Source organism: Exophiala aquamarina (assembly GCF_000709125.1).
Source record: "Exophiala aquamarina CBS 119918 chromosome Unknown aczIA-supercont1.2, whole genome shotgun sequence".
Lineage (NCBI taxonomy): Eukaryota > Fungi > Ascomycota > Eurotiomycetes > Chaetothyriales > Herpotrichiellaceae > Exophiala > Exophiala aquamarina.
Window position 1 is genome coordinate 2,457,781 of NW_013550586.1, and position 19,468 is coordinate 2,477,248.

The 19,468-nt window shown below is 48.3% G+C and overlaps 4 protein-coding genes across 4 annotated transcripts; 2 read left to right on the plus strand and 2 right to left on the minus strand.

Annotated features, from left to right (window-relative positions):
* Positions 1–2,268: 2,268 nt before the first annotated feature.
* On the plus strand, positions 2,269–3,279 carry A1O9_02707 (uncharacterized protein; the record flags this gene model as incomplete). The annotated part of the gene is made up of 2 exons (XM_013408278.1): positions 2,269–2,615; positions 2,679–3,279. The coding sequence occupies 2 exons, from the start codon at positions 2,269–2,271 to the stop codon at positions 3,277–3,279; spliced, it is 948 nt and encodes a 315-aa protein (XP_013263732.1).
* A 392-nt stretch (positions 3,280–3,671) lies between these two features.
* A1O9_02708 (uncharacterized protein) lies at positions 3,672–5,665 on the minus strand (the record flags this gene model as incomplete). Its single annotated transcript, XM_013408279.1, has 7 exons — positions 3,672–3,863; positions 3,915–3,965; positions 4,017–4,073; positions 4,125–4,532; positions 4,588–5,370; positions 5,420–5,472; positions 5,524–5,665. 7 exons carry the CDS (start codon positions 5,663–5,665, stop codon positions 3,672–3,674), a joined length of 1,686 nt encoding a protein of 561 aa, XP_013263733.1.
* A 1,701-nt stretch (positions 5,666–7,366) lies between these two features.
* On the plus strand, positions 7,367–8,648 carry A1O9_02709 (uncharacterized protein; the record flags this gene model as incomplete). The annotated part of the gene is made up of 2 exons (XM_013408280.1): positions 7,367–7,842; positions 7,895–8,648. 2 exons carry the CDS (start codon positions 7,367–7,369, stop codon positions 8,646–8,648), a joined length of 1,230 nt encoding a protein of 409 aa, XP_013263734.1.
* A 1,127-nt stretch (positions 8,649–9,775) lies between these two features.
* A1O9_02710 (uncharacterized protein) lies at positions 9,776–10,954 on the minus strand (the record flags this gene model as incomplete). Its single annotated transcript, XM_013408281.1, has 1 exon — positions 9,776–10,954. The coding sequence occupies one exon, from the start codon at positions 10,952–10,954 to the stop codon at positions 9,776–9,778; it is 1,179 nt and encodes a 392-aa protein (XP_013263735.1).
* Between the last annotated feature and the right edge of the window lie 8,514 nt (positions 10,955–19,468).

A 19,468-nucleotide genomic window follows, 5' to 3' on the forward strand; every position in this document is an offset into this window, starting at 1 on the left:
GCACGGTGGTGTGCGATGCTGAGTTTACAAAGGATATCCTCATTCGCCCGAAGGGATCAACTGCCAGCGCATTTGTTCTGAGCAAGTCCTACTGGTTGTTGGGGTCTTGTTCCGACAGTATTCATTCTTATAGCTTCCGATATATCCTGCGCCTGGGTTGTGGGAGAGCTTCTCGGGAAACCTCTCACAATTGAGCCGCCTTGAACGCGGCAGATGAAGGTAAATATAGAGGCAAATTACCATGTTCACCGTTTAGTGCCACTTTCACTACTCCTGTGAAGGCATTACGCTTATCACATTTGAGGATCGCCCGCCACACAAAACATCAGGTATAACAGGCCATTTAGTATTCCAACCAAAGAGCTTCCACGCGAAAAAATTGGACCACCCGCATCTCCTAAGTAGAGAGGGTGCATCTGATTCAAAGGCTCTTGAAATATGCCTCGCATCGCACAGTTGAGGACTTGCACTTGTTTACTGGCTAGTGGATACAGATTCTCTTCTGAGTCAACTAAATGCGCAGGGTACCTATCCGAAATTGCAGCCTTGCCCCAAAGTAGCACAAGAACGCCGTCAACGACAACGACGGAGCATATGGGCCCTGGACCTACTATAGCTACTCGGAGCACATCGCACCAAACTTAAGATCCTAGGGCCAGATTTTGGGAAAGTCGACAATGCACTTTAGGAAAGACAAGGTTCGTGTACGGAGTTGTCTACGCAAGCAACATTCATAAATGCAACATGAGTTGTCTACGCAAGCAACATTCATAAATGCAACATGTGTTCACAGCACGTTGTTTCAGCGCCAACCAGTTCGACTCAGGCGTGTCAGGACATGGCAAGAATTGGTGGTCAGACCTGCGGGTTTATACTCGGCACTGCACTTGAATTGGGTAGCTGACTGCAGGCATTCATTGGCATTGACATTGGGATTTCACGTCGCGATAGTACACAGTAATCGATAAAGCGCAACCATATCCAAAGGACCATGGGCTTCGTGCCAGATTAAGGCCTCATGATAGCCCCAGATATTTACAAGGCGCAAAACCCATCAATTCACTCCGTGTTTACCCCAGAAGTATGGCGAAAGCCTGAGGGAGAGAAGCATGTATGCCTCAAAATGAGGCTTTAGACCATACACTTTCTGACGTTATCCATTATTCGATGATCATATGTATTAGTACTCAGACCGTATCAGCTTCACAGTCCAAAATCCACAGCCCTCATTGAGCTCACAAAGTGTTTATGATAATCACTTCGACTATTTCTGTCTGTGAATTTCTCGTCTTTTCTCTCCTATTGACGCCTGGCCTCGACGTGCTACGGGTAATACCATTGATAACACCTAAGCGATATTGATCATGCCGAGGTTTGTTCCAACCAGTATACATAGATTACAATAAACTCGGTGGCATGTAGAATGGCAACTTACTTTCTCTCGTTCATAGGCGGTACGATCACATTTCCAGATCATGACGACACAATAACGCAGTCTTGCAGGACCAGCGGAAGCAAGCGGCCGGAACTTATCCCCGAGTGGAAGTAGAGGAACTTCCTTCATGTGGAGCCTTCATGACGGTCAAGCTTCGTTCAGTAGTTGCTTATAGGATCGTGACGAAATCAAGCACTATTCAAGCTTGAGATACCGTTAGGTTAAACTTCAACCTTTCATATTTATGTCTCGATGAAATGGCTCACAAGGGCCTACTCGTCAATGTGAGTACTGTTCACTCGTCTCCATTCTCCAAAGTGATCGAAAATTCGGAATCAACAACCAGGCTTTGCCGGCTCCATGGCACCCTGGTCACAGGCAAGTTCACGGGCAGACCAGTATCAGGATGATTTCACACATATGAGCTCATCATGGGGAATATGATGGATATGTCAAAACGCCTGGGGAAAATACTACGTGACCTCACATATTGAACTTTCTTGCCAGTGGTGACACATCGACATGACAAGAGGGTGGGCATCCTTAGCCCTCCCAAAGCAGGATTTATCTTGTAGGTCTCATGTGTCCCATACTCCCTCTCGGCTTTTATCGGCGGAGGTCAACCTTTACGCATCAGACTACGGGTTCTCTAGAGCAGTGCTTATAAACGTCACGATGGCAATACATACCATTGCATATAACATCCGTACATCCGCTGCTTCATGACAACATCGGGCATTCCTCTAGCGTTATAAGTACATCCTCGATCCTCATCTTCCACTCACCTTCAATCAACTGAATCACCAACAAGTAGTCAATTCTACCAACCCACGATGTCAACATTCGAGCGGCGCAACGACGCCACGACCATAAACCCCTTCCGGGTTAACGACCGCGATGTGGTAATCCACCAAACAGTCCGCGGTGCGGACTGGTACTACACCGTGTGCGCAATCATGGGCGTTACAAGCCTAACCATCCTGGCATTGAGCAAGCGAAAGCTTCGCACGGACAGACTCTTCTTCTACTTGTCCGCTACGCTCTGCTTCGTCGCCTGCATTGCCTATTTCTCAATGGGGTCAAATCTGGGCTGGACGCCCATTGATGTCGAATTCCGGCGCAGCGACCCCCAGGTTGAGGGCAGGAATCGCCAGATCTTCTATGCGAGATATATTGATTGGTAGAGTCTTCCAAAACCAGCAACATGCTATTGGAGAATGGCCGTACTGATGTATGTCTCTAGGGTCATCACCACACCCCTTCTCCTGACCGATCTGCTTCTCACCGCAGGAATGCCGTGGCCGTCGATCCTATGGATCATCGGGCTGGACGAACTAATGATCGTGACGGGCCTTTTGGGGGCGCTGGTGCGTAGCCGCTACAAATGGGGCTTCTACACATTCGGCTGTGTGGCGATGCTGTACATCTTCTACGAGCTGGGCTTCGTCGCCCGTCGCCACGCCCTCGCACTCGGCAAGGACGTCCACCGCGTCTACGTCACCTGCGGTGTCTTGACCCTCGTCGTCTGGCTGTGCTATCCGATTGCCTGGGGCCTGAGCGAAGGTGGAAACGTCATCGCGCCCGACAGCGAGGGTATCTTTTACGGCATCCTCGATATCCTTGCCAAGCCGTGTTTCTCGGCGGCGCTCATCTGGGGGCATTGGAATATTGACCCTGCGCGCCTCGGGTTGAGGATTAATGAGATTAGTGATGGGTTGAGCTCTGCGGAGCGCGAGAAGCGCGGTTTACCTAATACCAGGCATGAGAGTACTCCCGGCGTTCAGAGGGCTATTACTCCTTCTGTTGCTGCTGATGGTGGTCCTGCGTCTGCTCCTACGGACTGACTGAACATGTTTATAGGGAGTAAAATTCGTACCTTAAATCTTCGTTAAGCCAGAAGATTTGAGGCATGGAGGACGCAAACTCGCATATGTTTGGTCAAGTCAGTTAAGAATAAACAAACGGTCCTTACATGAAGGTATCTATTATGAAGAAAGTAGTCTTTGAGGAGAGAAGTAGGCTTTAATATAGATTATGTTAATTTTTAGGAATACATCATAGGATACCTGTCTAAAAGGTCCTTAGACTATTGCTACAGATATTTTCGATTGAAAAGTAGATAATAGTGTTAACTGTGAACGCGTGAAACGTGAAAACCGCGTTGCGTGCGGAGACTTGATCTCACCTACTGTACTATTTAGACGATAATCTCTCTTCATCCTCATTGTTCACTCGACTACATTTCTTTCAACTGCGAATCGTCTTGCGGATGGTGCTCCACCGCGCCACTGTCTGAACCATTTAATAGGGCCGTAAGTCCGATATCGTCTTCAATCTTTTCTTTTCGGGCTCTATCAGCCTGGGCGAAACCGATCTCGCCAAAGAGCTCATCCATCTCCTCCAGGGATCTGCCCTTCGTTTCTGGGACCTGATTATGCAACGTTAAGCTAGAGTTTCCAGTAATCAGTCAAGAACTTACCATGAAGATTACAAACAAAACGCCTGCGGTCGTGACGGCACCAAAAAAGATCTGCGAAATTATCAGCCATCGCCTTTTGTGGATTCGAGCGAGGGAACTCACAAAGGCTCCCATCTGTGTGGCAGCAAGGAAAGACGAGGTCGAGACGGCGACCGCAAACTGAATCAATTCGTTAGTGTCTCCGATCTTGGCAAATGCCAGAGTGCTCACGTTGTTCAACCAGTTTGATGATGCGCCAATGCTGACCCCCTTGGCTCGCATGCCTAGAGGGTATACTTCGCTAATAATGATCCAAGCAACAGGCCCCCAAGAATATCCAAAATTGATGGCATAGAACCAAACGAAAGCGACCGCTACCCAGCCAGCAGCTCTGTGGGCAGGCCAGTCGTCACTGTAAGCACCGGTAATTCCGGCAACGACAAAATGAGAGCAGGCCATACCAACACCACCAGCAATCAGGATAGTCTTGCGCCCAATGCGGTCGACATAAAGAACAGCCGGAATCGTCGCTAAAAACATCACGACGCCAACTACCCCAGTTGCAAGGAGAGACGTCGTATTCTGATCAAAACCAAATCCATTAAAAATGAATGGCGCATAATAGAGGATGGCGTTGACCTAGAAGATTGGGGACGTGAGTATAAACGCCGAATCGGCGGGCTTCTCCACTTACCCCGTTCCACTGCTGGAAAAGCATCGTGAAGACCGCAACAAATGTTCGCTTCAAGAGTGATTTGTTAGTGACGAGAGACATATAGTCGTGAAAACCGAGCTTGAAGTTGCTCTTGAAATCTCCGCCTTGATACTGAGGGAATTTCTCTGCCAAACGTAGCCGCTCAAAGTCGCGCGCAGCTTTGATCTCTAAAAATTCGATCCGAACCCTGATGTCATCCGTTGTAGTGCTTCTTAGTCGTGCTAGTGTTTCCAGACATTCCTGCTCTCGTCCGCGGTTCATCAAATGGCGTGGGCTCTGCGGCATGAAAAGAACCATGCCAATCGCCAAGACTGTTGACGGAACGAGTTGGATGCAGATAGGAATCAGCCAAGCGGCGTCTGACTGGCCTTGACCCCTACCGCCAATGAAGTTCGTCCCGTAACCTATCCAGTAGGAGATCATGATGCCAAAAGTGATGGCGAGTTGCTGGAGAGCCACAAGTGCACCTCGGACCTCAGGGGGGGCCAACTCTGCGTTGTACAGTGGAACCAGCATGCTAAATGCTCCGACGCCAAGGCCCGTTACAAATCGGCCGGCGAGAATGTAGTCTTTGTTGACTGTGCAGGCTTGCACAATTACACCTACCGTGAAAACAACACAAGCAACCACCACAGACAGACGTCGTCCGACAGCATCAGCAAGCCATCCGTTAATCAGCACTCCTACCCAGGCGCCGAGTTCGAGGATGCTCGTGAGAAGACCTTGTTCGATGCCAGTGGCACCATCATAGTAAGGGTTGATCTCCAGAAGGTCAGTGCAGTCTAGACCGTGACGGTGGGCAGGAACTCACCCGGTCGATGAATGAAGGCATAGTAAGAATCTGTCCAAACATGCCTTGGTTATCTGTTTGACAAATTAGCATCAAGGAGCAACTTCATACTCAGAAGGGCTCACAGCCGTAGACAAATCCGCCCAAGGCTGCAAATGTGGCAATGCCTGAAGTTTTGCCATTATGAGCGAGGCCCTTGATACCAGATGGGCCAGAAAATTGAGCCCTTTTCGCTGAAAGAGTCTGACTTTCGCCGACCGGTGCCATTGTGGTGATTTTACAGCAAAGAGTAATGGTGGAACAACCTCAGATACTGATGTTTTGGGAAGTGGTTGATTTGTAGCATTCCGTCTTCCCTCTCCCGCATTTATGTACGTCTCGCCTCCATGCGACAACCGTCTGAGCCAAGAGACTCAGATCCGACTTTCGGAAAGACGGAAGCCTGATCTCTTTGGTATCAAGTCACTGGATTTGTGGAGAGTAGTGCTGTCATGCATTTGGTCATCTGTTTATCTGATGTTCTTCTGCAGACTCTGACCCATACATATTTAGGCTAAATTAGTAGGTAGCTTCGATGTGGCGACAAGGGCGGGCGGAGCGTAAATCCCCAGATGGAACAACGGCTCAGGATATGAACTCCGCCAGTAAGGGCCGAATTCGCGGCTGTTATGTACTCGCCACTCTACCTTTTGAAGATCTTGCTTCACCAAAGCATACAGGGCCATTTCTCACTGTTGTCGAACCAGGCATCCTTGTGGTCGGTCAGTTGTTCCTCCGATGACGCAAAGATTCGCTCACGGATTGATCACATTTTGGCAAAGATCGTCGCCCATCAAAGAGCCGATCCTGTTCATGACGATCTATGTACTCAGCAGTCTTTCCGCTGTTCTTTAGCCGGTCCATCTCATCGCCAGACCCTACTGTGGATCATGGCTTCCCTGGCCAACATCTAATAAACGGCGACGGAAGTGAAATCATTAGTAAGTACCCTTTGGCAGCACAGCACGAGCTCCCAGCAATCGCAAGTACGCTTTCGGAATGAGAATACATGGTGGAGGAAACAATTGAGCCATAAAATTGTTGTCGGGTCGACTCCTACTGTTGTGTCCTTATCCACTTGGTTGTGGGAATGGTTGATTCATGGCGACTCGCCCTTGCGGTGGCGATTAATCGCTGTCTAAGTGGATTTTTATATGCCTTTATGCCTAGAGCCATGAACCGGTGGCGTAGACCACGTCGGCGCCGCCAAAGGTCTAGAAAACGTTGCAACACTTTGTAAAACAGACGATTGAACTTCAGAGTATAACAGGAGAACAAGCTGGGTCTATGATCGTTTCTGAGCGTTTTGTCCAACATCTACTGCAGTCTCGGGAAGTCTGGTCAGGGTTTTCTTAGCGCACTCCCGTGATGTCATTTGCTTGATACTTCGTCGCACACCCCGACTACAATATATGTCGGTCTCAAAACTTGCATGATTGATGTCTTGGATGCAAAACAATGGAATTGGCCTGCAGTCCACGTGGGACAGTGCAATCCTCGACGCCTGATGCTCCGTCAACTTCGAAAAGGACGGACCGTAAGCGCACGACGAGAGCGTGTGATCAGTGTCGAGTCCGAAAGATCAAATGCACTGGACTACATCCATGTCATGCATGTGAAGAATCAGACCGAGGTATGGCCTGAAATCATATGTCTTTGCCACTTTTAGAAGACTCTTGGGATGAATGCTAATATCGACTCAAAGAATGCACGTATTCTACCAATTCCCGCCGAAGAGCCGATCCTACTGAGCGAGCGAGATATTTGCAGCATAAAATTAGCCTTGTGCGACAAAGGATACATGGAGCTATAGGTGAAAACCGTTCTATGCGGGTCGATGAATTACAGAGAGTCCTTGACATCTTGAATCAAAATTCGTCTCTAGATAAAGCTTCGGACTGCACCAATGATGAATCCGCCTTAGTCAGCATGATGAGTAGTTTCGGCCGTGACACGTCTAACGACTTACAACATGCAAGATTCTACGGCGCCCCCTCAGGTCTGGCGTTCTTGCAGAGGACCGAGGAGGTTTTGACAAAATCTGGCCATGGACCCAACTCTGGCTCCGAACGATCACAATCCGCCATTCTTCAACTCTTCGATCCTCCATCAGGGCAACACGACTGGGACGATGGAGACCTGCCATCAGAAGCTATGTTGCCGACAAGAGACACTGCGTTGAAGCTCCTGACAGTGGTACTTACGGCCGCATATCCCTTGTTCCCCATCTGCGACGAGCCAATATTAATGGCAGCCATAAATCAGGTCTACAACGGAAGCTCAGTCGTTGACGAGAAACCGAGCCAAACTACTATGGCACTTCTTCATATCGTCCTGGGGCTTGGATATTTGTTCAGCACGAGTGAGCATCGAAGGTTTGGGTGCGATGGCGCCCTAAAGGCAGCGTAATTCTCAACACCCACATAATTTCCCGTTTCACTAACATGCTTCCTCTAGGCGAAGGCATTACGTTTCGGCATATAAATTGACAGACTTCTCAGATTGTGGGGATTTCCCTTCACTCCAGCTCTTGTTAAGCTTTACAGTCTTTCAAATATCCGTCAGTCGCCTCGCTTCGGCTCATGCTATAATTGCACAGGCGTGTTCTTCGGCTCTCAGACTAGGCTTGCATCACCGATCAACACACCACTCGACGGTTTCGCGTGAAGATCGAGCCACGAGACGGACCGTCTTTTGGACCGTCATCAAGTTGGATATGTACCTGAGCGCCGTCCTTGGATTGCCTCCGTTTATAGATCTTCGACAAGTCGACCCTGCCCTGGACTTAACATTGGCAGAAGCTATAACTGAAGCTGAGGCCAGCCTTCCTGACCCAGCCGCGGCACATTTAGCTATATCTGCAAAACATCTAGAACTCATGAGACTTATCGCTCGGGCAATCAAAGTTCTCTATCCAATGCCGGACCCTAGTGATTCCAACGACGATCCACGCGCACATACATCCATCCGCCTGGTCGAGCTGACTCAAATTGAACAAGGATTTAAGACTTGGCACTCTGAGGCGTCACAAATATTACGGAAAGGGGATGATGAATCTGTTGGATTTGCCAGGTCTGCACAAACTATTCCGCTCTCCTTATCTGAAGCTAAGGAACTACTAGGCTCAAATATGATCTGGAGATGTCGTTCTACTTTAGCCAAATCGTGCTCTTGCGACCATTTCTTCATTCTCTGGCGGACGGCAGTTTAGTAGGGCAGCAGCAGACCAGCAGGGCGCTCATTTGTGTCAAAATCGCCTCACACGCGTTGGCCGAGTTCGAAAGTATGAACGCTCGAGGTCTTTCAAGCTCAGCATCCTGGATCTCTCTTTACACATTGTTTCTATCCATCATTTGCCTCGTCTTCCTTATTGCGACGCAAGAGGGGACACGACGTCCGGTTGAGGCTTGGCGAAAGGCTGAAACTGGCATTCGCCTTTTGGCAGCTGCCTCTTGTCCAGGCATGGGTTCCACACAGTGCCTTGAGGTGTTAAAGGTATTTCTCCAACACAGACAAGACATCTAAATAGCAGTTTGGCTGACATCTAGTTCACCTAGCAACTGGTCAGCCAGCTGTCGCACACCGTTGACCTTGACGTCGCTGGAATTGAAGCGCAGACATTGCGTAACTGCAACCGCCCTGACCTGCCTGACATGGAAATATTGAATCCGAGACACGACAATTTACCCTCCGTCGCACCAGGATCTGAGATACCACCCAGCTCACGAAGTCATTTATCCGGACTTTGGAGAATCACTGGATCCCAATTGCATCTCCATGGCCAGGAGCCATCGACGAACACTACTTTTGATGAGATTTTCTTCAATCCAGATGACCCCATGGCAAACGACCATGGCCAATCTTTCGGGAATCCTTACCTCGATGTCTCATTGCCGCCTCAAATACAAATTGCTACGGATGACACCCTTAACGTGCCAACTGCGCAGCTATTCCCCTGGCTAAGTAATGAATTGACAGGTTCTCCTTGGAAAGGAGATGTTTGGCCGTCATTTCCAACATAGATAATCAACCCCAAGCATCGAACCCGGTGATGTCACTTTCGTAAGCAGCGGAAAAAGATAATCTACTTAGACATCAGTCCTTGATTTATTGCATGGAAGCGTTCCAAGAGTGGACTATGAAGCCCGGAATACCGGCAATCTAGTATCGCGGCTGGCTATTATTAGGACTATAGCATCAAATCTCAACAACAGTAATAATAAACATTCATGTGAAAACTCCCCAGTCTCATGGAAACCGGGTTGGAAAAAGAGGAAATTGACTTTTCTTGTATTGACCGGCAAAAATTGCATGTTGTATGTGTCAAATCCTCGGATCTCACAGATTCATGAGTCCAGCGGCACCACCGAACAGGGCAACCGCTCCGATAGCACCAGTTTTTAGAGGCATCGCTCCAGCCGAGCTCGAACTCGAGCTGCCCATGCCACTTCCACTTTCGGAGATTGAAGCGGAGCCTGTAGGACGTGCGGTATCGACGGAGGTTGTCGCCGATGGCACACCGCTTGTGAATGGTGCGCTAGAGGCGGAGCTGGCGTCACTAAATGCGGGCTCCCCTGTAGATGCTGTGGGTTGAGCTGATACAGTTTGATTGGCAGGGTTAAGAACACCATCGATAATATGCATCACCCCGTTGGCAACCAGCACGTCCGGAGTAACGACTCGAGCGCTGTTGACGTACAGGTCCCCCTCCTCCCTGGTAATGGTGACTGGGAGGCCGTCGGCTGTGACGAGTGTACTTCCATTCTTCAAATCCCTGCTATAGCTGATAGTTCCATTCACTAGGTGGTACCGTAAGATGCGTGAGAGATCCTGCGGGGAGGATGTCGCAAGAGTGGTGCCAACTGCTTGGAAGGCCGCGTTGTTTGGCACGAAAAAAGTCATATCCATCATGGTATCTGTTTCCTCGGCCAGGTTTGCAGCTGTGAGTGCGCCAACTGCAGAGCGCAAATTGAACTGGACGGCAGTATTTGTAAGATTCGATGGAATTTGCAGGAAGTCGTCCACTATATGGACGACGCCGCCCGTAAAATTGAAGGTTCCATTGGCGGTAACTGACGCGTTCTGCAGAAGACCTGAATAGAAAGTCACAGTCGCATTAGACATGTTGGAGCTAGAGATGGCCTCTACAACTTGTCCGCCTGTCACATTGGCGTACATTCCAGGCATCAAATGTGTGTTAAAAAACTCTGGCGTGGTGTTGAAATTGGAGTATGAGCCATTTAGAACGTGATACGAGAAAATAGCAGTGATCATGTCTGCATCGCCAGCTGAGAACATTGCGCCCGCGGACGAGTTGAGCGCGGTCTGGAAAGCCATGTTACTGGGAGCCAGCAAGGTAATGTTAGATAAAGACCTCAGGTTACTGAGAATATCAGGATATAAGTTTAGGTACGTCGTCAGGTTAGACAACGAAGGATGATCGGCGAGCATCTGTGTCAGGCCTTGACCCATGGCAACGGAGGCCATACTAGTGACGAGAAGTTTGCTGAACAACATATTGAACAGAGGCCGATTCTGGTCTATGAGTGAAAAAATGCTAGGTTACAAGAAGTTATCAAGTTCAAGGTGTTCAAGTAGTTTGGGCGCTTGAGCTAAGTTTGGTAACGTTAACAGGTTGAATGCCGACAAAGCCAAGATCGGCAACGAATGGTTCTGACATAATGCCCAGCAGTCGTCACACATGCGGCAGCGATGGAAGATCAAGTAGAGGTTCCTGCTCTAAAACATGAGTAGTGTTCTGCAAGTTGTCGAATCCGCGCTAATAATGTCGAGGCCCCTCAGCATTTCGTCAAAGATTACCGCACTCCTGTTTTTAATTCTACGTTTGGAGCGTCTTCCCCACGGTTCGGAACACTATTCTGCCCTTCCCGATTCAGTATTGGACCCACTACCAGGGGGCGGCCGGATAGACGGGACCACCAGCGGGGCACCGTCAGGGAATAGAAGGGCACGAGTGGCCATGAAGGCACCACCGCCAGAGTTAACGAACAAGCCAATCCCATCAATGATCATTCCCCAAACCGAGGCACGTGGCTAGTTCTCCAGCCCTTTTCAATTCCGTGAAACCCGAAATTTACGTGGCCCTGCAACCTCGACAACCATGGATGAGATCATCGCTCGCTTGGCCCCTACAGGCGTTTCGCTGGAGATGGCGATTGATCGACACAAGCGAAGCTGGAGAAAGTTCTCGGCACGCATACCTGCAGTAGAAGGGCACCGTTATTTGGCAAAAGCCGCTGGCGAGCGTAAATTGCACCGAAGCGTCGCATAAATGACGCCAACCTGCGGAAAGCAGTCGCGGGATTTTCGGACGCTGTTTTGACGAGACGAGTGATCGACACGTTGGGAAATATAATTACTGACGAAGCCAAGCACTTTCTTTTCTGTTGCTGCATAATAGGGATTGTCGTCTAGTCGAACCCAACCACATCCCTGTCCCGGAAGAAGATCGCATGCAATCTTCCGCTCAGGCTGACAAAACCTTTTTTATCCTCAAATGCCCTTTCAATTGTAGCAACAGAGCTCCGATTATAATTTGGGAGACAGCTCTTCACCACTGTCATATGCGGGGCGACTGGACAAGAAAACTACGAAAGAGTACGCTCTGTCGCGTACTCATAATCTCATGTGATGATCATCGGGTTTGGCCTTGGCAATTCAGATGGCCTAGAGAATGTACATAAGTGGATTGAAGAGGGGAGGCGTCCATGACGTTTTCGAAGTGGCTACGAGAGCTGCGCTGTTGACCGTTAATGGGGAGCAAGTGGGGATGGGTCTTGTGTTGCCTTATGACTTACTAATATATATGTATGAGTCGCTGGTGAGTTCGCCCGTAAATGACCTAAGGGTCTGAAATTTGGCCTTCGTGAATGCTTTGAGGCTACGAAGATAATTGGCGGTTCTGAAACCCGGTAGCTGGCAAGTTCTTGAGTCGGACCTATTCGACATCACTTTGACAGTAAGGAGCACTATAACTCAGTCAGTCTTAGGCTGTTTTTAGTTCCTATTCCGATTGATGAAATCAGTGTTCCTCCTCGGTCAGCAGCCTCGCATCACGCTCCATCCGCGTCAATGAGACTCTACCTAGCAAATTGAGCTCTCAAATCAGAGAGTAATAGTAGGTACCGCCGTTGAAACGCTTTCCTTCCTCGGAGACAGCAATACCCTGCCACGACCTTCAAAGTCATCCGACCTGTGACCCTATATCCACAGGAGTGCTCCCCTGATGCCATCCCACTTTAAATACAGCTCAACAATACTGTGGACCTCCAAAAGGTGTTGTTTATCTTTCTTGTGCTCTTGGAACCTAGAAGGTCTTCCGAGACCCTGCTTTACTTCCGCTGATCTTCACAGCCACCGAATCATCGTCCCATCTCGGTTCCCAAGCGACCTCCGCTTACCTACGCTGTATGCGACTCAAGAAGAGCAAGCCGCCATGCCTATATCCTGTAGAATGGTCAATTGGAAGTCGCGAGGTCAGAGAGGTGTTCAGATCCTCTTCAGAATTCAGGAGGGACGAGAAGGCCCAGGCTGTCCAGGGAACTCGACAATACGGATATCACATGACGACGCCAAGGCGCTCTGCACCTGCCACCTACGGCCCACTCATTACCACACCTCACTTAATCCTCACCACCCTCTCTCTCATCCTTTTTAGCTAGACAACATAGAAGATAACACAGTCATAATACTTGTTACTCATTGAGAGTGGCTCTTTCACCTATTCTTGCGCTGTCCTATTACAACGGACCTGCCGCATAGGGAGACAGAGGGACGAGAGGGAGGAGGGAAGGGCTCACTTTGAGTATATTGAGGGTATTTATTAACTACTATTATCAATCTTACCCAACTATAAGGTCTTCTTACAGTATACTAAGGGAATTTATCAAATAAGGAGTATGTAGCTACATGCTATCATATTTACGTTTTCGAAGACGACATCCACCGCACAGCTGTAACGAACGGCGGTGAGACTTCTTCCTCAGTGGGCGAACATTCACGGCATTTCGTTCGCTATCACCTGCTGGGAGCATTCCACAACGGCCGGTGCGAGGAACAGTGACACTAGTGTGTCCGTGATCGCTAGACCCTTGGCCAGCTCTATTGATCTTTTGCTATTTAGTTTTCCGGAATGTTGCAGCGGAGACATGTCGAGAGCTCGATGCAATTCGCAATCAACGGGAGTTTCATCAGATGTTAATGTTCGGCAGGCTCTGGAGCTTCAGCTTTTGATCTGCGAACCAATGAAGGGTGGATGGTAAGACGGAGGGAAAAATGGCGTTGACGAGGATTCGCTTAGCATGCCAAATGAGCTAACTAGTCCTACTACTATGAGAGCCTGTAGTGTGCTCGGTTGCTTTCTTGGCCGTACAATGCTTTAGATCTAGTCTCTTTGATGCCGGCACTCTGAAATCTAAGAGCTCGGTGACCTTCTGATGAGTCAAAGCATTCCTTCAACGGCTCTCGCTCACGAAGCGACCACTAACCAGGGCGAAGTGTGGTTGCAGTAATAATAAATCCCTTTACGCAGCCAATCTAATCTCCATTGTTTCCCTACTTTAGCCTAAACTACCTTTTACCGTAGCTTCATTAGTGAATATGGTGGACGCTTATGGAACAGATGACTAGTTTAGGATAGTGAGCGTTCGCATCCATCGAACCAAGACACAAATGCTGTTGAATGTATTGAAAGATCGTGAACTTATGTACTAGAGACTATTGCCAGTCCTAAAATAAGTCCTTCAGTTATCGTAGCCGTACTGATCTAGTCGATCTAGGTTTAAACGATAGTCATAGAGATCTCCGTGTTGTTCAGAAGGCACCCAAAAGTGCCCATCACTCCAATATCTGAGCTCTTGAGGTTCTTGCACTTTAGGATGGCTGTGCTGCACTTCCTGTTTAAGTGGTAACTTACGAAGGTCTTAGATTCGCACAACACACCTAAATCGTCATTGAATCTAGGGGATCTTAAAGGCTAATGCTCTTATGTACATTATACTAAGGTAAGTAGGTCGCATCTGAAAACCTACAAGTGAATGCTCACCTCTTACGGAGACTCCCATACAATACCCCACAATACCCCACAATACACCAACTTTGATGCTTTCATGAGCGAGGCTTATGCCTCCTTGGGGCTCGTGTCAATCTTCTTGTCTTCGTGCGCGGGCGTTGAGGGAAATCGGCGACCCAAACCCACCCTCTTTGCCGGTTGGTTTATTCATTCTTGAAACTGCAGCGCATCGCAGTGGTAACCCTCCTTACGCAGTCGAGACCAATGCTTGCTTACCTTTTCATGGGCTCCAGCTGTCCAGGAAGATTTTCATTACCTGTCGGCGCATGATTGAAGCTACCATAGTTTCCTTGGTGGTATTTCCGTTCTTCGGATGGAACCATTTCCGTCTATTTAATGATGTCAAATATGGAGTTTTCACGCATCCCCAGGACCCATACTCCGAGTGCCGTACTTTATATTTACCAAACATGAAAGTGGCTCGAAAGTGGCTTCAGGGCAGAAGCTTCTTTTATTTGGCAGGAGAATTTTATTGTCAAGTGAACAAGTTAAATTTCATTAGTTAACAGAACCATGGATAAAGAAATAGCTAAAGGAATGTCTATGAGTATCCGCAAACTCCATCCACTAAGGAAAAAGGGGCAAGGGGGTCACTTTTCATCGTCTCAAGGGTAGAACTGTTTCAACAGCGGGTGGCAAAGCAGGGAATGGCAAGGCTGTCTTGAAGGCACCTCTCGCAATCACACCAGCTTGGCCATCCTGGCCTTCCTGGCCTTCATCCTGTAAGGATCCTCTTCCTCAGGCTTCCAGCAACCCTCAGCGAGTTTGCTGTTCCAGCAGTCTACTGCAGCCTTCTCGTCGATCCACGCATAGGTTTTGCAAGTGACTAGCCAGTTATTCATCAAGTCGTATTCCTCAGTGTCCTCTTTGTAGTCACCACAATTGTAGCAGACGCTTGTAGCGTTCCATCCACTCCAATCTGCATCCTTGCCCAACGCCTCCTTGCCGCACACGCACTCGATGGCGGTTGCGTTCTTGTATTCCCACTCGAGATCGTAGACTTCATATTTCTCCTCGGTGCACCATTCGAGAATTTCAATGTAATCGTCGCACGGCGCGGATGGGCACTTTGGAGTATCTTCGGCGAATTGTGGTAGGGCCATGGTGAGCGCAAAAAGCGAGGCCGCCGCTAGAACAGAGTATTGTAGCTTCATGTTTGTTGGGCGGGCTTAGTGATAGTGATATTTGAATGGCTTGTCCTGCGGGAGAGGGTATTTGTGTAACGTTTTCTTGTCGACTTGAAAGCTTCTAGCTCTAGAGCTCTTGGAGTTTGGATATTATTTGTTGTGAGAGGAAGCCTTGGAGTGAGCAGCATTCATCATTTTTAAATATTGTTTGGTGGTCACAAACACCGTCGCCCAAGGTTTCTCGGTCCCCGACGCCTTCAGCTGCATTCACATGATAGAGCGTGTCCAGAATAGCATTCTAGACCCTGGTTAGTGTCAAGTAATAGCAATAGCAACTCTCAGCCCTGTCTTGAAGCATATACATCCCCCACTGGGCATCTGACTGGAAAAGCCCATCCGCCAAGAAGGCAGCTTCAGCTGTGCAAGTCTTCAAGGGTGTGCCGGACGTCAATAGAATGAGATACTCGATCCGCTTCGAGCAGCGTCCAAAGCGTCTCGGTTCTTGTGCCGAGACGATCGATCTTGTGCATACCTTCTCGGGAGGACCGACTGCCTTTCAAGCCTTAGTGAAGCAAATCCCCCCAGTCTGCTTGCTTCAGAGAGACCAAACCATACTATAACTTGGCCATCGACATGGAAGTACATTCCCTAGACTCTAACTGAAGAATAAAAAGTCTTGGTTATGGCTTAAACTCACCGCTTCATCTCGACTGGACATATCTCCTGGTGGTACCGCGGTCCTTAACGGAAAGGAAACCAAGGCCAGCGAAGGTAAGGTCAAGGCTAGAATACGATGTTACAATACGGAGTATGTGGGAGGAATATACCAAGACCCTACCTAACCTCCTGCAGAGGGCTGAAAATAAATGGCGTTATATGAGAGGTCGATACGAAGCTGAAAAGTGACTTAGTGGAGGTGGAAATACCGAAGTCCGGAGGTTACGCACAGCCAACATTTATCGTCAAGAATCTATCAGGCTTGCTGTAACTGGTCCTAATTACTATGTCACGGTCCTCCTGCAGAGGTATTGGCCAACCATCTGGAGCAGTCGGTAATGGAAGCTTTTCAATAGACGAGTTTTGACGAGCCGTGACCACTTTCTTGTGGGTCGCCTTCGCACTAAGTATCATTTCGGAGTCCGTATCCGCCTGAATGGGTTGATCCTAGAGTGGGCTGATGCGCTCACGGTCTTTGACCTACTAGGCACGCTCCTAGAGGTCTTCGAAAACAACCGATGGGCACTAAGTAAGCGTAAGATCAGGGTGCTGGAATGGGCAAAGCTAAGGTCTTCTAATAATATGACGTCATTAGTCATTGGTGCTACTTCAACTTAAAGGGTTACGGACAAGGGTGACCTCAGCCCTTGCTTGGCCGCTTTGTAGTTGACTTAGCAATTGAATTCTGTCTGGCATGCCTGCGTCCGTTCTGGGAGACGCTATTCAGCGGAAGATGAGCGGTGTTCCCACTAAGAGGTCGGTCCCGTTGAGATGTCGGGTATCAAAATGGCTCGAGCTAAAAAAAAACACAAGGCCCTCTAGTGTATGTCAGCTTTATAGTTAGAGTCCAAGCCACAGCTAAGCTACCCCCAAAGGATACAGCTCTGAAAGTAATTTTAACTTCTCGTCAGTTTATTGCCGGCAGCTGAATGGCCTAAAGATCTCTTCTACGGTTTTGGAGCGCAGAGAACCAGGACTTTAGACGTTGAGTCGTTTCTTAAGACCTTGAAATTGGTATGTTCAACTATTTAGATTGATGCACAAAGGTTTTCAGTAGCTAGTCCTAATCTATAAGACTGTCGTACGCTCTACTAGGAGGGATGTAACTACATACTAAAAGGTAACCTTGAGGGTATTTAGCCTAAAAGCTTGTTGTACCGGCCTCTGAAACGATAATAGATATACTAATTTACATAATCTAATACAGCGAACAATATTTCCTTGATTTATTCTCCTACTCATCAGAGTGATAGATAAAGCCATGCCTTTCGAAGATACTGACAAAAGCCCCGCCCTTAGCCGCTCCGGCTTCTCCCTATTTAGCCTTGGAACTAGAAAATGTATTACTGCACGTAGAGTTACTAATGCGTGCCGCTCGAGTAGTTTAGCTACTATATATATAGTCTTCAGTTCTTAAAGACAGGGAGACTAGACGCATGAATCTCACAGTAGCAGAAGCTGGCAGGGACAGGTCAAAGAAGATCCCATTTCTGAAATTCAAGAAAAGCGATGGTATCATAGACCTTTCGGGAACGCCGATTGGCGGAAAGTCGTGTACCGAGGGATCAATAGAATTAAACACTTCCCCAAGGCTTTACTTTATGCGTTGACAACTGTGCACATTATGTGAGTAATGTATATCCAGTGGTCGGGGTAGCATTTTTTTTTGGCCGAGCTAAGGCACGCATTCAGTAGCGGTGCCATTAAAGGTGTCTTGCGCTATGAGAGTCCTTCTTGTAGATTCATGGCATGATGGAGGAAGAACTCGACCTTTTCCACGCCCTTGGTTTGATATAGCACGAGGAGGGCTATTACTGCTCAGCCTGCTCTTTTATATGGGAGGCATATAGAAAGTATCAGTAAGCCCACCCTCTGATGGAGCATGGTGAACAACGGAAATTGTACTGATCTTCTTGAAGTCTGGTCAATCCCATTCCAGTGACAACACTCTCAAGCGTCCGAGCAGGCCCTTTTGCACGTGAGGCCCGAGCAGCAACCCTCCCGGTCGAACACTCATTCATGTCACAAAACCGACTCCCAATAATGGATTCGATGTGCCAGAATCCAGGCAACTGGATCGTACCCTGACGTCCCTCCTGGGCATTCTGCTACATCGAGGATGCGTTCAAGCCATGCTCTGCTTAATTTGTCGCGATGGGAATGTGTAGTAGGTCAGCGAGAATCGAGGCGAATCTCTAGCACGGTTGATAGTGCATTTTAACTCCTACATTATGTACCCACGAGGCGGACCTTGTATACGGATGTCCTACAAGATTGCTAAACTCGAATGGAACTGCCCTTCTCATAATCTTTGGTATTGGATGAGTAAAACTCGCTCGAAGCAAATCCATCGCTTTCTCGCCTTTGTAGCAGGAGTGGTCGGTACCGAGGCAATTCAGGCGACTGTCTGTTCGCTTTTGCAAAAGTGCCTTTGGATTTTTACCTTTTCATCTACCTCTGACGCAACAGGTGCCTATGAGCCGCTGCAAGAAAACCATGATCCGCAACTCTAGTACAAAATGCGCGGTATCTGTAGATCTCAATATTAACGTTGTACTCGCTCTATTGGCTCTCGATGTGGCATATTATGTTTACAACGCCTAATCCTGGTGCTCCTGACAGGCTTAAGGATGTCAATTCACTTAGCAAGGTATTTCTTGATGGAGAATACTCTTTATAAGGTAGAGCAAGGATTTCTCTGTATCGCCTTGAAGGATAATAACGCCGCCCTCGTAATTACAACACCATTTCAGTCCACAGAGACGAGGATGTCGCTGTTCGGCTACGAAGGCGTCCAAGGAAGAGCTCTAAAAAACCGCAAGAATGGCTTATTTCCGGCTGCGGAGGGGACACGCTGACAGTGAGCTTATCAGTGTGTCAATGATGTTGAAACTACGCAGGTAATTGATTCGAGATGTGAAAACATAGAGAGTCTGTGGTTCAATGCACAAGTGGAAAGGGCGCTCAAACGAGGAAAACTCTGTACATATAAAAACCAAATCAAAAAACCAAATCAAGAAAGTATCCAACATGTCTCAAACCATGACTTGATTACGCCATCCTCTATATTCAGAAATCGACCTTTGAGAGCAATTT